The sequence below is a fragment of the Triturus cristatus genome, chromosome 7 (genome assembly GCF_964204655.1).
Source record: "Triturus cristatus chromosome 7, aTriCri1.1, whole genome shotgun sequence".
Classification (NCBI taxonomy): Eukaryota; Metazoa; Chordata; class Amphibia; order Caudata; family Salamandridae; genus Triturus; species Triturus cristatus.
In genome coordinates, this window is record NC_140590.1 from 857515310 (window position 1) to 857533903 (window position 18594).

Genomic DNA, 18594 nt, shown 5'->3' on the forward strand with positions numbered 1-18594 from the left:
GTTTTTTTATTTATCAAATTGATTTTTATATTTTGTAGGCAACACTGTCAGATCTTTTGAGCTGTCAGTTTTTTTAAATTCCAAATCTGGGTTTCAATACGAGGTCCTATGTTATGTAAGATTAGTCAGATTTTTCTTCAACTTGGGATTCTGTGAACCTTATGAAGACCAATGGATGAAGTGGGCTGACAAAGCCCTGTATTCCTAGTATACATATTTTTACAACAAAATGTCTTGGCTAATGCCAGACCTAAAACACAAGCTGTGTTTATTAAGTGTATATAATGTAATGAGTTTAAGCTACAAGGCTGGCAGCCACTATCTGAAAATATATACATTTTAAAATCTGGCCATGCATGATCCATTTTATTCACTGTTCTTCAGCCTAGCCATATTAGCATAAAACAATGGCAGAGTGAATGGGTACAACATGACAGGGTTTTACACGCTATATTTGGAGGCATGGGTCTCAAATGTGATGCCTGCGATTTGGGACTTCCTTTACCCCGTTCTCATGGTTTTTGTTCAGTAACCTTTGTTCTGACATGCTATGAAAATCTCTCCTAGACCAGAAGTGTTATCCGTGTGTGGTCTCTTTTCCGGTTTTTCATTTGTTTTTGTGAAAATATGCAGGATTGCGATAAGAAACGTGACCCAGATATCCCCAGGAGATCACAGAGGTCAAACAAAACCATTAGAAACAATTTTAAGAAAGAAGTCGCCTGGAGAAGCCAGTTTTTCAGAGGACCAGCTTAACACTCAACATATATCATTACTTCCTATTGACTGCTGGCAATGAGGAAATATTAAAACCAATTTAGCATTGGAGAGCTAGTGAATGTGAACACACTCCCTGAACTATGAGGAGTGGTTCGGGCAGAAATGTTATGGTAGGTGTATTTGTAATGTGCTAACCCTTTCTCCTCTGTGCAACCCAATAAAGGTACTTGGGGCCTAATGTATGAGAGGTTTGTGTCACGGTTGCACCACGCAATGTGGTACAGGCGTGACGCAAACCTGTGGGTCAGATTTTTGAAGCCACACCAAGCCACTTTGCGTTGCGTGGCTCTGCGTGACTTAGAAAATCTGTACTAACGCAACACAGTGCAAATCACTGTGTTGCGTAACTCTGCCCTGGGTAGACATTCCATGGGTGTTGCATAGGTTTTTCCAAGCAACTCCCATGGATTTAGACGCATCTTCAGATTTACAAAATCTTGTAAACCTGGGGATGCACCAAAAACGTACACCTTCCCAGAGGAGGCGTAAACAAGGAGAAATCTCCAATTCAGCCTTGTTTTTTCCTCTTTCTATGCAGCACACATAGAAAGAGAAATATGCCTCCCAGGATTGTTTTTTGTGCAGGAAGGTGCCCCTTCCTTGACAAAAACAATTCTGCCTGCAACAAAGGCACCCTTGCACCAGGATGCAAGAGTGCCTACACTGGTGCTAGGCTGCTGAAAGGGCGCAAGCGCCAGCGCAAGGGAATGGATGGAAATGTGCCGCTTTGCTTTAAATATGGCACATTCCTGCCCTTTCCCTGTCACTCCGTGACTTCCTCATAAAGGAGGCCCTTAATACTTTGCTTTGGGGGCTCCCAGACATCATGTAGCTCACGAGTTTGAGTGGTGAATGCGGTGGCTAATGGTCTGTTCAGGGTGGAGACTGGGTATGTGTATTGCTCTGATTTGTGGAATGTTTAGAAAGCTCTTTGGCGATCCTACACCAGGTTGATGGAACATGGGGGCCCAGAATCCTCTTCTCCCAGCACAGGAACTACAGATAAATATTATTTGAAAGAAGGTGTAGGAGTTGATACATATTTTAATGTTTGAGCTTTGGAGGTTAGTTCACAATTACACACCGGGCCATTCATCGCCCTGAATGTCAGGGTGAGTGAGGAGTTTGAGGATGATTTGGACTTAACCCGGAAGCAAACAGACATTCTTTCCTTGTCTTTTGTGACGACTCTGGCTACATGATGCACAATATTTAATTATTTTTTAGTAGGGCGAATAATCTGTTCAGTAAATTCTCAAACAGCACATTACAGTAGACCAGCTTTGGTATGACCATGGTGTTTGACCGTGGGAAGGTTTTTGTCTGTAGTTGATTTGTTTCAGCAGTGCTCTGACAGATTTTATAGTTATTATTTGTGATGCTCTGGTAGTGTCCTGTTTTGAATGGGATCCTGCAAGTAAACTCTACAAGTAGTTCTAGTGATATATTTATTTTAATTTTATTTAGGCACCTAAACTTGTCACCAGTTCATAATTTTAATGGAGAAAAGGAAGGGGTTGATGTGCTTTAGAATCGAAATTGCACATTCCATATGCGCTTGTTTACAGTGAACCTTTATTATGAACACTGGAGCAGAATTTCTGCCTTGAAAGAGCAAGATCATTCTTACATTATTTGAAGAGAGCCTTTAGAATCTGAAAATTCTTGGTCGTGCTCACTCGTTAATTTTAATACATAAAAGTTATTTCGGGGGGTGAGGGGGTCATACACAGGTAAGGATATTACTTAAGCCTTTTCAACAACTCGATTTCTAAAAATAATGAATATTCTATGCAACAATAAAGGTAAGAGAAGGGGTATTCATTCAAATAAATTCCTAGCTGATTTTTATATTCGAAATTCCCAGTTATATATTAAGATACACTAAACCAGAAATTGTTCCACCACAGTGATCATATGATATCAAACATCCACCTTTTAAAAGAATACATAAAAAGCAAAGGGGCAAACTACCTCCCTAACATTCCCAATTACCTACTTTGTAGACACAAAGGAATTTGTTCATTTACCCAAGAAAAATAGTGAGACACAACTAACTTTTGGAGACTTATTCAACTGCACTAATGTCACTGTAGCCCATGCAATTCACTCTTGAGACACAGTTTGGAAAAAAATACAAATTAAAACATCAAGAAAGCAAGCAAATTACACACCACAACGAATTCAGAAGAAAACATTTTATTATTTTTTTTCAAAGAAAAAAGCAATATAAATATTAGAGTATAAAACTTGCGTGTAACACAATGACATTGGTCTATATGGATATAGGAAGGATATAAGCATATATATAATATATAAGTATATTTCAGTATTAGACACATTTAAAGGACAGGTGCGTATCATTTCACGTACATGTATATCACAAAACACAAAGAAAAGATACAGATGAATAGAAATACTGATGTCCACAAGTTAGTACTCGGAGAAAAAAACAGCAGAGCTTACTACACAACAATTTCTACGCTATGTACCAAATGCATTTCTTGTTAAAAAAGGAAAAATGGTTTACTAAGGTGATCTACTGCTAAACGTTTCACTTGACTACCTGGTGTATAAACCTTACAAGCGGGTGTAAATGGATTCTACTACAGTCACCAGGGGCGAGAAGGTTGAAGGAGGCGGGGGTGATCAAAACAGGTTGTTCCCTGGGAGAAGATCCTGCTTTATTTCTACATGTCACAAAATGAGACAGCAATCGCATAGTGGAGCAGAGATTAGTGCACACTTCCATAGGCTGGGCTGCCCAAGAGCGGGGACAGCAACTCTGGCAAATTGTAAAGAATTCAGTCTAAAAATGGATCACGGAAGTCAATGATCCTTGCCAAGCAACTGGCTCTTGTAGAGTCTCTATGATGTATCGGCCGGCCTATTTCCCCCTTGCCCTTCCCTTTATTTGCAGTTAAAAGGACTGTTGCAACCTAACGTAGCCTCTATTTCCTACACTTTGATTTGCCTTCCGGGGTGGGGCATCTTGCTCTCTACATATTTCCATGAGAGTTTGGCTTTCAATGAAGATGAGCAAGCAAGAGAGTGAAGAGCTATATCACACACAACACACTTGATTACCAGCAGCAGCGTCATCATCATGCTTCCCGGCGTGCTCTGACATCATCCTGGAGTTGTAGCGATCACGTTTATGTTTTCCTGAATCTGCTGCTGCTTGCCCGATGTTGCAAGACTGGTGGCATAGAGGTCTGGGAGTTTCAATGCAAGCACCAAGATGCATAAGCCAATTCCCATTGAGTATTTGAACCTCGGACCAGCTATCAGCCAGAAGACCTGGTCTATGAGCCATTATGTATGTAAAAATCACTGCCTCTTGCAAGGCCTGTTTTACACAGGTCACAAAGAAGATCAGTAGTGTATGGTGTATTTGAAAAATTAGATCCCTTCTAATCAAAAGAAATACATACAATAATAACTTAATTTAGAGGCTTCAAAATATGGATCAAATTCAAGCTACCAACAGACTACTTCTTGCTAGCTGTTAACATGTAATCATGACTGTTTATTGAGGTTGGTGTTCAACAACCTACAAGACAGGTCCAATATTTGTGACCACTGCTTGTTTCATCATCCATTAAAATGGCTAGTGAATTAAAACTAAATTCAAAGAATGCTTAACAACATTGAATACACCCCACTATTGTCACTTTTACCCCCTCCCACCCCATGTCTTTTTAAATACACCCTCCATGGCTTGCCCTTTTTCACCAGTACTTAAGAAATCTTGCTTACCTGGCCGGCTATTTACAGGGGTTTAGAAATCCCATGCGCTTTTCTTACATGCAATGACAGCCCTAGGTTTTAGTTGGGTGGGGGTTGGCTTCCCTATGGCTGACTTCATGTGACTATTATGCATGCAGTTTCATGTGCACAAAGGTGAAGCACACACACCGATTCCATTCAGAGAACGTAGACTGGGAATTATTCCCATATAGGTAAAGGAACCCAACCAATATCGTATTTCTGTTTTCCAAAGAATCCTTCTCATTGACTACCACAGGGGAATCAAAATTCCTACACTTTGCATCCTGGGAAAACAACATCAAAAGTACAGTATTAAAAATACATACTGCAGAGGACTGATGCCAAGTTTGCTCTTGTATTTTCTACAACCACTACTTACATTTTTACAGTTACATTTATTTCTCATTTTAATTCTTTCTGCTTACAGCTTTACCATCTTGTAACCACACGTATGTGATGTCATCTATTCGCTTATGCGTCCACTAACGTTGGCACTTTGTCTTCTAAGAAAACTGTGTCAACCTATACACTTTTTTTGTCATCCCACTATAATCATGCAGTTAAGAGCCATTATGCCTAACGACAATCAAGGAGCAACAACGTTTGGCTCATCTCCTTATATCCAATAATAATGGCTTTCGTGATTATTCACTGCGAGGTCCCATTCCTACCCAAAAGCTTACAATTCAAATTTTGGAATGTGGAATGATCAAACGCTCATAAATTATAAATAATCAATTATAACCTTATTTACACTGGCCACAGCTCCCAAACATGCGTGCGGATATATCACTGACCATCCTTGGAGGAAATGGAATTCAAACAGTTTTGCAAAAAAAGATTTTACACTCTTGCATACTACAATACCCGAATGTTAGTAGAAAATAGTTGTTAATATTAACAGGGCACTTGTTTCATTGTTCCAGATATTTTTTTGTTTTTCCGACATGAGGTCTAATAGAAAATTCACTAATAGTTCTATCGATGAGATACATTCTTGTTTCTGCCTACTATGAATTCCAAACATGACATTCAGCATACATCCTGGGATTTGGCTTGGGTGGTTGTGGGGGGACTAGTGCTGGGAGGATTTTGCCCTGTTGATTTAAGCCGCCCTTCTTTTGACATCGATTTTACTTTTTTTCTTTCTTTCCAGATTTCTTCTTGTTGCCCCCGGAAGAGGCGGATGACTTCCCATCACGTTTCCCTGCGGCATTGGTGAGCGTGGCGGTGCTTCCAGGGATGTAGACATTCTGCCGGTAGTCAGGGACGTGCTGAAGGGTGAACTGTGGTCCATATCTAGCACTGAGGCCCATGGTACCTGCTCCTCCAAGGGTAGAGTTGCCATCAGCAGCTTCTACACGGTGAAACAAAATAAAAAGAAATTGTTGAAACCCAGAGTTATGCTACAGAACTGTGCAGAGTTAATTAACATGCTTACTACGCCCATTCCTCGTTTGCTACAACAGTGTACAATTTGATTTGAAATCTTTAAGGCTAGCAGACATTTTCAAATGTTATTATTCACCGTTTCCATTCATTCAAATCATTTTGAGAAAAGAGAACTATAGGAAACATTCACTTTCGTTTTCATGACATCACAATACTAATTAGTACCGAGCTTGTGTCCATCCACTGCAAATCCTCAATGTGGAAATTGGCCCACAGAACTGAAGGTCATCCATCCTCCATTCTTTAACCACTGCTTTCCTCAATCCCTTTTGCTGAACATAGTCTACTGGAACACTGCCGCAATACGGCACTCTCCCACATTGGTTTTCGAAGACCTACTCCACTCACACAAGTACTCGCTCAAGTAGTTTCATGTGTTCAATTCAAAGAGAATTCCTCAAATCAGTCGTTGACCAGTTTTCTCATTGCTCACTTATAAATAATGTTCTTGTTTTCAGAGTGGCACCACATAGGAAGGGGCATGAACAGTTAGCTTTTCCTTTTTATGAAGATAACAAACGTATTAGTGTGAGGCGTATTAAGGCAAGAGGAAATTACTTGAGGGAGGAGAAACACACAGAATTGAAAAGAAGCAGCTTCTAATCTTTGTAGGCAGAGAAAACATGTCTTCAGTCTAATCTCAGAATAATAGATATTTTTTATTTACAATGCTCAGCAGGTCCCCAACAGTTGACAGTCATGATGCAATATAAACTAGAAGTATTTGTATGATTTTCCCGTCAGTGGGTGAACCGATTACTTTACACTGGGTAAAAAGAGTTTCCAGGCTATTAGGGCACACCATGAGTTAATCTACATATTGTATATCAATCTTCATTCCAGCCCTTCACTGAAAATTTCAAGGTGCTACTAAGAAATAATGTTTTGCTGGTCAAATTCCTAATATATGCCAGGTGTCTCTGTAGCAAAGACTCTTGTTTATTGCTAATAACAAAGTGCAAGAAAATCATTGAATGTTTTAAAAGTATTTTATAGATCAATCGGCAAAATATGCTCAAAGTTCTGTGAAGAATTCAGAAACAAATGTTGAACACTGTAATGCTGCTATCTGGTTCTCAAAAAAACAAATTAGTTTACATATTTACTGCTGAAGATTCACAGACTATGCATACTGTTGATTGGAAATTAACCAGTACTGTGTCTTTCCTGCTCCTGTACCCTGTCATAAACTACTTTGACACCACACAGTTAAACCACCTTAATGAATGAAATTAATGATCTTTCTTAAATGTTCAAACACACACAGCCTCCTGGACCGTTTGATCACTTTCTATGGAAATTCTGCATTCAAAATATTTTATTAAATCCTACATATAGATATGTAGTCAACTAAACATTTTCTATTTGGGATTGTGATGTCAACATGAATGAATCAGCCACCTTTCTATCATCCATAACTTGCACATCCTTGTATTTGCTTATGGAAAATAAAAAAGGGAAATAGCTGCAAAACCTCTTCACTCTACTCAAACAGAGAATATTTAAAAAAAGAAAAAATGGCTTACAAATAGATGAAAAGGAGTGGTGGGGATACCTTCATTTCATATACTGAGCCCTTACTAAGAAAATGAACCCAGGGGTCATTAGAAAGTGCTCAACAGTGGAAGCCATACTTAGTGGCAAATACTCTTCGAACCTTATTATTCAACTTACTTGGAAGCTGTATCGTCTAAACACTGCAAAATGATTTAGGGAAGCCCATTCAATTATAACTTGGGTTTTTTTTTTCTCGAAAAATGCTGATGGGTTGTCTTTTTGCATTTCTTTAAAAAAATAATATGAACTGCTATTCAGTTGATGCCTAGTCTTTGTTAGACTAAAACAAACGCACACACGCTTCCCACATGGATCCTAACCTATTTTTAACGGCATAGGGACACATTAGTTCCATAATTCAAAATATTTTTGCGGCGCTAAAATTGTGCTCTTAGGAATCCGATCCTGAGACACGAGAGAAATTCATTTTTTTACTGGCATATGATCTTTTAACCATTTTACTTTTTATCCTCAGTAAAAATTATACTTGTCAAATGCCTTGAAGAAAAAGAAAATCACGATATAAAACATTTTACAGGAGATATTATGTTACAGAAAAGCTCACATATTCCCCAATACAGAATTTTCACAAATACCTTCATGTCTGGAAACCATTTGTCACTCATGCACAAATGGAAAATAGTTGTAACCTTAGCTCATTTCGTGTAAAAGCATCTCCTTCCTATGAAGGAAGTTTGGCTCAGTGCGTGCGTTTTCTTTTGTACAGTGCTGGGAATTAAATAAGAGACTTTGCTACAGGAGACCCTAACAATTATTAGAAATGTAACCAGCACAATATTTTCCAACAGAATTTTTTCAATTTGCATCGGGTGGGGAGAGAGTATTGATATATTGAGTGATTTAAAGATGAGGGGAACAACGAGTTCAATGTAGGGTGATCTTTTCATACCTCTGGAGCCATGCACACAAAGAGCCTCTAGGCTACACTGCAACATTCCACCTGAAGTGGAGCAGCAGGCACCCAGGGCCACATTTACTAAACTTTCACACAATGCAGGGAAACAAGCAAAGATGCTGCACTGTGTTCCAAGAAGGGAAAAGAGCAGAAATGCTCCACGTTTACAAAGATAATGGGCATTTCTGCACTCTCCTTGTGCTGACACACAGTGTGCAGACTAGTGTCAACGCAGGCACCTTTGCATCATAGTGCAAGGGTGCTTGATTTACAGGCAGGATTGTTTTTGTGTAGGAAGAAGCACCTTTGTGCACCAAAACAATCCTTGCAAACATTTTCCTCTTTCTAGGCATGCTGCCGAATGCAAAGCAAGTGGAACGAGGAAATAAAGAGGGGACAGGCACCTTACTTGGGAAGGCATAGCATTTTGACACAATCCCAGGTTCACAAACCTTGGTAAATCAGGGAATATGCCAAAATCCATAAGTGGATGCATGGGAACGCCTATGACCCACCCAGGAAACGCCTCTCAAGTTGAAATGTAACGTAACTCAGTGCATGCAGGTGCCTTGCGTTAAAACTTTTCTTTGCAAAGCCACGCCAGGCCACATAAATCAGGCCCTGCATGGCTTTGTAAATGTTACTGAAGCCTTTGCGTTCTCGTAGCCTTGTGCCACACAAGGACAACACAAAGGCAGTATATATTGTTCCAGATAGCTCAAGTCAAGCAGGCCGGATGAGAGGTTGTCAACTATAGAATGTTTCCTATCAAGAAATGCGTTAGGGAGTTCAACTTGAGGAAATAAACACGTCTGCCATGATTTTATAAGCGCAAACTCCGACATCATTGCCTTCCCCATTCCAAAACGAGTGTGAATGAATGTTGCAAATAGAAGTCTAACATCTTGTCGCCACAGTGAACCCCACACAGTCAGCAGCCATGCACTGCTGGACTGCCACTGAAAAAAAGTCAAAATAACCCTCAATTTTATGTTTCATGTAGAGTCTGCACAATGCACCTAGTGACCAATCAGCGTAGAAGAGATGAGTGGATTCCACTGGAGCATCTCCGGACACTTCTAAATATTACAGACACTGAGCAATGTCCACATACCCTCCAACCGAGAAAGCCTCTGCCTTGCTTCGTACTGTATTAACAAATGGTGTTAGACAGCTGATGCAGAGTTTTTATTTTGACATGTCTGCAGTGATAGTGTACTGCTTTAAAACGCTGTAATTTATACAAAAACATTGCATCTCATTTTGGTGCTCCCAAACCAAGATACCACACTACATCGCAACACAATTACATCGCATCCACTATATCGACCTCACCGCTACTTCGCAAAGTAAGAATGTAATTACAATTCCTAACTTCACCTACACTTACCTCACAAAGCAAGTATAGCTAGGGTGTTAAGATTAGTTAGTAATTATATACTTACCCTGTGATGTAATGGTTGGTTGATTTAGTGGCTGCAGTATTATTTTTGGGTAATATTATTAACCCCGATGCAGTGACATACAACCCCCTAAACTTAGTAGTCATAGTGGACCGTGCAACATAAGGAATACAAAAGTATTTGTGAACTGACCATTTGCTGAAGCCAGAATCATCGCCTGAAGCCTCTCGGTCTCGAACTGGTTGTTTGGCCATCCGCCTGCTTCTTCTGAATTCTGAGAGCTGAGGAAGTAAAAAGGGGCAACGCATGAGAATACAGTCTGTTTGGAAGAGACAAGAAGTGCTGGCTAAAGAAACAGACAAACAAAAACTTTGCGCAAATGTGGTACTGAAGCAAATATCTGATGTTAATGGCTCTAGAGGGAAATTTAGTGATTTAGTAGCAAGTATAAAAATGTGCCAATTTTGGAGAATATTCAAAACCAAGTGCCTCACTTAAATTCATGTGCTTTCTGGATTAAATGCTACATCCGGAGTCTAAGGAGGAATTTCCTTCTATGAAAAATATGGTGGCAGAAATTCTACTGGAGAATTCTCTATCGTAATCATTAACTTTAGTAAGAAACACAATAAATCAAGAGAGAAATGCATTTCCTTTAGAAACTGGAGGTTTGGGAATTACCACTTAATTCTAAATCAGACCATATGTCGCCTGAATGCTTGATAACAATATCAGGCAACATTTATGAATATTTGCCCTAGAATCCCTAATGAGCCCCATCTCGGGTATTTGGTACTTTCTTTAAACACTTATAAAATGGAGGGGATGAGAAAGAAGAGAACGTGACAGTAATAAAAAAACCTTCCATTTAAATACATCATTAGACCAAACAATGCACAAGTCTGCATTTTTCACACAAAAAATTTCAAATAAAAGTTAGAGGTAAGCAAAACAGTTCACTTTAAGAATGCAGAATTCAGGTGAGTTTTCTCTGATAACCCAGGAAAAGAAAACAGCATAATCTTCCTATTCCCACGCTTTCATGGTTCAGAAAAGGCATATGCCTTTTCAGGTAAACATATGGGCAGTAGTATTAACAAAGGTTAACCAATTAGGTTGCCCGGAATGTCGAAAAAGGGAAACAACTTTACACTGAATGCCTATCACAGCATCACAGGGAAGGTCAAGGAGAGCGCTTGATCTGTCTGAGGGTTTATATGGCTAGACAAATTGTTCTGTATTTTTAATTCATAAGGTGGTGAGGCCCCATTTCTGCCCATGCACAGTCACTTCCATACTGATTTACAAAGGTCAGAAAGAGTCAAAACCCTGTCCCATATATCTATTTCTTTGTTAGGAAAAACATTTTTTTTTATTGAATTTTCTTGAAGTCCAAGGCACATTCACATAAGCATTGTTAATGCATGCTGAATTTCCACCTTAATTCTATTCATCTTTGTCCCTGTGGAGAAACCTCTCCACTTACAGCCTCACTCAATAGGAGGGTGTGTTCTTCCATTTTACACCCTGGAAACACACTTGCTTACACACCGTCCTTGACGGGTAAATCTGCAAGAGTTCTAGGGTGCGAAACTATATGTATGGGGTAGATTAAACCACATACCTGTGGATGCTTATCTACTATTTAGTGTAAAATTGTCCAGAAATGCCTACAAACCACAACACTAAATTTGTGATTGTCAAAATTTTATAATACAGGCAAAATATCTATATTCTCCTTGTAGTTTTACATTTGTCCAAGCGGATATTATAATCACAACTGATGCATCGGAGGAGCAGAGGATCCAGCACAAACCTCTATGAGGGCTTCCCTTTGACATAAGCTCAGGGCAGAGCCCCTTCCTTCAGTGAAGCGGGGTAGGCAATTAGGACTGACCACGTTTAGCTCTCTGCTCATGCGGAGCAGGAGTACAGGTCAATTTCCCTGAGACGTCAGTTAGTTAAGTTAACTTTTGTGAGAATGTCTGTGCTAATGGAAAATTCTGGACTGAAAACACCTACAGTTTCTAGGTATTTGGACAGTAGGTGACGTGGTCAACAGCCACCCTTTGGAATGGCAGCTTGATTTAGGAAGCTAAACGGGGATGCGGGAGGCTGACTAGTCCGATAGAGACAGGTCAAATGCGGACAATGGATTTTCAGCCCAACTCAGCATGCCACACAAGATAATTGTGAGCATGTTTCGCAAGCTTGATATTTTTGAAAAAGAGTACTTATACCACAGACCTCATAGCACAGCAGAAATATGACAATATGGGGGTGACAAAGCCCTTGGGAGCCCACAATGTTGGCAAACAAGAAGAGGATATGGAAGGGGGAGTATGTCGAGATGTTGAAATTGCTACATTAAGAGCTGTGGGTCAAAAGAAGAAGAATTTCATGCATGCTTAATATGGGATCCACAGGCAAAACGGGGGGGAACTGATAAGGACTTAACAACAGACAATGGGTTCAGAAAAGATCGGAAAGACCTCATTTACGGCAAGTGAGCTTCCTTTGGTGTACCGGCCCTTTCAAACCTGTCCCACGCGTGGGTGGGGGGGTGGTCAACCAGGGAACATGCTTAGACTTTAACAAAATCCTCTGTACAAGAGAATATTGTAGATTCCAGCATGAGTGCTCCAATGCATGGGCAGTCACCCCCTAGTGCAGTACATCGGGGCTGGGACCAGTGGCAGCAGACAGGGCAATGGACCCAACACAACAGCGACTACAGCAGGCAGCAAGAGCAACAGGGGAGGACATGGGGCACATGGCAATACGGACAAAAGCTCATAAGCCAATTAAAGTACACTGTTTGGATAATTGGTTGGCTCACTACCCCAACAGGAAGAATGCAAAATTGTTAAGCAAGATTTTTAGGAGGGTTCCAGGCTGGGGTAGGACAGTCCGAGGTCCAGTAGGTGGGCAGAAAATGTATTGTCAGTGCAGTCACATAAACAGGTGGTGCAAGGGAAACTACTAAAAGAAGTCCAGGAGGACAGAATGGCAGGGCCAGTTAATACATGGCCGAAGGCAAATTTGATCGTGCCACCCATTGGTTTAGTACCGAAAAAGGAGAAGGGTCAATTTCGCCTCATACAGCACTTGTCTTCGCTGGAAGGGCCTTCTGTTAATGATTTTGTATCAGACGAGGTCACTCTGATATCCTATTCATTGGTGGCCATGGCCAGGACTTTGGTGGAACATGCGGGTAAGGGGGCACAGATAGCAAAGTGCTACATTAAGTCAGCTTTCAGGCTGTCGCAGGTACACCCAAAGGACTTTCAGATGTTGGGAATACAGTTCAACGGGCAGTGGTACGTCGACAAAGCTTTACCCATGGGGTGTTCCATCTCTTATGCCCTTATGGAAAGTTTCAGCTCTTTCCTACAGTGGGTGTTCACATGGCAGTTGGGCAAGAAAACGGTGAGGCATTACCTTGAAGATTTCTTCCTGGTGGGTCAACCCGGTTCAATGAACAGTCGACAGCAGTTGGCAAGTTTTCATGAGCTCATCGGTGAACTAGGAGTGCTGCTAGCTCCAGAAAAGACAAGGGCCAAGCACAGTTCTTTCATTTCTTGGTATTGAACTGGATGGATTTAGTATCCATGGACACGTGGCCACAAGTTGACAAGAAACTCCACATGGAAATGTTGCTGGACAGTAGGTTGGCAAAGCTTAAGGGGACTGTTGAAGAAGTACCAGTTCTGTTAGGCCACTTAAACTTTGCTTGTAGGATTAGTGAGGACAGGGAGGGCCTTCTGCAGGAGACTGAACAGGTACACACCTGGGCTTTCGCTGCCTCACCACCACATACGATTGTCTGCGGGCACAAAAGAAGATTTACGTATGTGGCGCAGGTTTCTGGAGGATTTCAATGGAATACCAAGGATAGCCCCAAAAGATTGCAAATGGGAGGTGCAGTTATATTCTGATGCTGCGGGGGCATCAATATTGGGTTGTACTGGAGGGATGGCTGGCAAAGTAGAAGTATGGGAGCATAGCTTTCTTCGAAATGTTCTCTTTAGTGGTAGCAGTGACACTCTGGGGGCACACAAGAAGGTGTTGTTTAAAATCGACACTATGGCTGCGGTACATGTGGTGAACAGGCTGCAAGAAATGCAAAGGTGCTTTAGCTGCTGGATGTATTTGTCATGGGCTGTTTGCGACATGACATAGCATTTAAGGCGAGACATGTGCCAGTGGGGGACAATGACATTGCAGATGCTTTGTCTAGTTCACAGTGGCAGATGTTCCACGGGCTGGCCACAGAGGCGGACAAGGTCAAGACACCTGTGCTGGTCGACATGTGGACCATAGGTGAGAAAGGATGCTTCAGTTGGTGGTAGGGTATCTGGTGGAATCCAAAAGAAAATCATATATACAGGCTTGGCAGGAGTTTTTATCTGGTGGGGCCAGACAGAGGTCGGAGGTTTGGGTTAGGGAGATATATGTTCAGTTTATTCTAGCATTGATCGAAAAGGGCCTATCTCGGATCACGATTACAGGGAAGCTGGCTGGGACTGCAGTCATGGGCAAGCTTTTTCAGGGCTATGTGCCATATGCAGGGGAACTGGGGCAACGGATGCTCGAAGGATCGTGGAGGGAAACAGGCAGTCGGTCTCAGGTAAGGAGTCCATTGCCTAGAGACCTTTTCGGCAAAATATTAGGAGTGTTGCCAGCAATGTGCAGTGGGCAAGGAGTCCGTTTTGTTTCCAACATTGATGTTATGGGGTGTTTTTTGGGGCGTTTAGGGTGTGTGAGCTGTTGGGGAGTAAATGAGTACCAGGTTTGGAATGGGCAGATGTAGGGGAGTGGGGCAGTATAGAGTTGAGCTTATGTCAATCTAAGACAGATCAACCATCCAAAGGGTAGACAGTGGTTTTACAGACTCTGTGGGCCTGTGCCTAGTTCAGTGGGGAGCTAACCTGAAGGTGATTAATTAGTTTTGCCAAGCAAGGTGCGTATTTTTGTCACAAGAATGAAGAAAAGGTGACCTCTTTTCAGCTGCTGTGGGTAATGCGAAAGGCACTGGCACAGCTGGGGGAAGCCCCAGGGGACTACGGGACCTCTTTTTGCATTGGGGTGGCCCTGGGTACAGCCCAGTAGGGTTGGGGTAGGGGCAGGATCATGCTGTTGGGGCGGTGTTTGAGTGCTTACGCTGGTATGTACGCCTGTAGAAGCAAAGGTGCTGATGAGAACGTCAATATGGTTTTCTCTGACATATGCTCTTTTCAGGTGCAGTTGCTAGGCCAGAAGCGGTCAAATTATCTATTTGGATCACGAGCCAAAAGGCATGAAATCCAGAAAGGTCAAGGAGTGAATCTCGGGCTCGACAACTGTTTATTGAAAGTTGAGTGGCACAGAAGGTAGTAAGAGGTGGCGTGAGAAGTTTCAATGTTTAAACAAATTACTGAAGCAGCATAAATGCCTGCATATGCTAGTTCTACACTTAGGAGAACATGACTCTGGGATATGTATAGGATTAGTAGTGTTAAAAGAAATGACAAGGGTACATGATGGAAATCAGGTGGCAGTGGTCTGGATGCTTCGGCCTGTGGATGGAATTTATACAGAGGACACAGCGGAAGGGTGCCTCGTAGCCATCTGCCATTGATAAGGTCAGTTGTAAAATTAATAGAAATATGTAAGTTTTTTGTAGGGATGAAGGTTTTGGTCAAGTAGAACATCCAGAGTTGAAATAAGAAGCTGCGGATTTCTTTGGGGAAGCTGGGGTTCACTTGTCGCACTACGGGATGGCACTTTGACGCAGTTGAGGGAACCACTGGACAAGACACTGCACATTAGAAGGCAGAATAGCTTTTCCTAATGGAGGTTCAGAAAAGCCTAGGAGAAGGGGGGAGACCTTTTCTGAGTGGCAGTTACTTCTGACATGGTTACAGGTCAAGATAAGGGTTGTGAACATAGGTAAATCAGGACAATGGGAGGGTGTCAGTAAAGTTACACTGGGAGAAAGCAACAATTTCAAATGTAAGATTTAGGATACTTAGATAGATGTTAATATAAGTAGGTTAAAGGTTAAGGTAGTTAAAGGTCAACCGTTAAATACAGTGTAGGATTTACACAATTGCAAGGAAAAGATGTAAAGAGCGGGGCTAAGTGAACGTAGGTGTCTTATTGTATAGTGAGGTTTAATTTTGTAAGGCGAAGGCCTGGGTTTATTATTGTGATGTGCACCAGTCTTCAATAAAGCGTCCTTTACACACAATAGAGAGTATATGGTCCGTGCTGCTCCCCTTTGGCCCAAAGCCAGCCTCAACTGATGTGGCACGTGGTTTTGCATCTACATTTCACGCAGCCTTATTGACACTGCATGAGTGGCGGCAAGAGCAATCACCAGAAACTGACGGATTTTCCACCCTGCCTCACATTTACCCAGCAACTGGGTCACGGCCAGATTAAACGGGTAAAGCAGGGCACACGAACATGCTCCGCTGTTACTGGATGGCAATGACTTTGGAGCTATTAAAAGCCCGCGCTGAGCTGGTTTTCAACGAATGAGAGAACAGCACTTATCACAGCCTGTGGCATGTCCACGAACCTGAAGCGAGGTCTTGCGTTCTCTAAAATTGCGCCTGCACATAATCACTTTCTGGTAAACACAACAGCCTGTGTCCCTGCCTGGTGCAGACTGAGGGGAGGATGAGACCCTGAGCTGCAAAGATCCTACAGTAATTCATCCTGGCAATGGGACGCCTGGTTCTGTTTTCCTAATACAAGGAGCTGTATCTCCCCAGCCCGGTGCCCGCCTCCTCCCGACCTTCTTTTCACCGCTGACTGACCGACCTTTTGTTGGCTGCCTGAATCAGAGTGACTGCTTGGTCTTCAGAATCAATGGGGCCATTCGGCCTTCTTCTGAATGTGTCTGCTTTTTGTGTCATTGCTCTGGAAACGGTTGTGTGAGAATCCCAACACTAAAGTACTGTCTACGTCTCCAGGACACAAAGTTACATCCACTTATTGATATATTTATTCAATGTTTATTTTCGGTGGCATTGCTTTTTATTTGTTATGTTTACTGACTCTTTGAAATATTTTAATTGTTTTCCCGTTTAGTGTCTCTTTGAAACATTTCCATTTTAAGCACGAGGCCAAACCATGTTAGGGGAAATGTGCTCACTCGAATTTCATTTAGAAAATAATAACTAAAAGGATCTATTTGAGCAAATCGGTGCTTTCATTTTACATTTGAATATGGAGGCGGCTGTTGTTCCAGGTCATAAGTGCTGTTCAATATTCATTTTTCTCGGCACCATCCTTTCCTAGACTGCAGCTGCCCTCTACTGAAAACAGGAGCCATGTTTGCACGGTAGACTACTTTCAAGAGGTCTCATCACACAAAATGTTGCCTCCGAACAAAAATTCAAAAATAAGCGACAATTGCGATAACCGATATTGTGCAGTCAACTGTATCCACATGGCGGTTCTCGTGTGAATTTTCTACTTTCTTCCAAGTTAAATGTCTTGCCAGCTTTATTAATCACTTTCTGATCGAATTTGGGAACTGGAGTTGTGTCACAAATCTACACACGAGAATGAGTGAATGGGGAGCTTAACTAACTCCATGTGAACCTTATTTTCTCACAGAGGGGTAGAGCTGTAGGTCAAATAAAAAAAGTCTTTATCCCTCCAGCACTGAGCACACATGCTCAAAGGCTGTGTGGCATGGGTAGATGTTGTCAAATGCCCTGAAATAGTGGCGTCGGATGCCACTAGTACATATGTTGAGCGTGGCTTCCTTGAAACATAGATTGAGGCCACTAGCCCGAAGTAGCACGTTGTGGGTTTACTATGAATCTACCTATGATTGAAGGGCGCCCTGGCTGCTTTCCGCATGCACAGGAGGCTGCACACACTGCGCAAACAAAGGGCGAGAGCGCCCCTAGTTCTTCTACTTACATAATTAGGATGTTTTATATATTGTGAAAGAGGCCTCCCTTGGCAGATTCCCTGCAAAGATAATGCATGCAAGGCTTTGTGCATTCGTTACTGCATAAATGGCACATATACTCCAAACAGATTTCGGTTGTGTACTACACACGTCGCTCATTACATCCGAACGTGAACCAACGCTTGTGAGAAGCTGGTGTTGGTCCAAGACACTGCCAGCTCTCTTCACCAGGTTAAGTGTCAGGTGTGTGGAGGTTGGAGACTTGCAATGGCAGAGCTAGCATGAATTCTTTGCATGCCATCCCACATAGATTGTACATGGACATGTGCTCCATCGGTGGAGTTATGGTGGCTCTTCGAGGAGATAAGGCGCAGTATAGTTGTTCTATATACCGCTCATGACTTGATACATCAAAGGACTTTCTAATTCTATTTTAGGAATGCTGCCGGCAGCTATGGACTGGAGTGTATTGGTTGTCGCAGGAATGATTATGGTACTCACACAGCAGTGCTTTTCCAGTTCCTTTGGTTCTTTTCAAAGGAGGTGCTAGTCATTTTGCACTTTGTTATCTATTACTTTACTATCACTATAGCGTGAATCTACAAGAATAGATTTTCCTGCACTAGCCCCTACTACGCTTAGATGCTGACACAATGTGCCTCAATTTAAAAGCCAGCTTGTTGTCACGTCCCTTTTCTTTGAAACACCAACCAAGCTGTGAGCATCTATCACAACAGTAAACCCTGGGTGTTTCAACAAGAACCTTTCCTGCCTCTCAGAGACTCTTGCACATAAATGAA

At 41.9% G+C, this 18594-nt stretch overlaps 1 protein-coding gene across 1 annotated transcript in view; it reads right to left on the reverse strand.

Annotated features, from left to right (window-relative positions):
• Positions 1-2963: 2963 nt before the first annotated feature.
• The window catches only part of LOC146810716 (uncharacterized), a 240429-nt gene continuing 224798 nt past the window's right edge, over positions 2964-18594 (reverse strand). Inside the window, exons 6-7 of the mRNA XM_085614988.1 lie at positions 10072-10160; positions 2964-5908 (exon numbers count right to left, since the gene is read on the reverse strand). Of these exons, the coding sequence (XP_085471114.1) occupies positions 5685-5908; positions 10072-10160 (313 nt within the window). The 3' untranslated portion in view covers positions 2964-5684. The remainder of the gene's footprint in view (positions 5909-10071; positions 10161-18594) is intronic.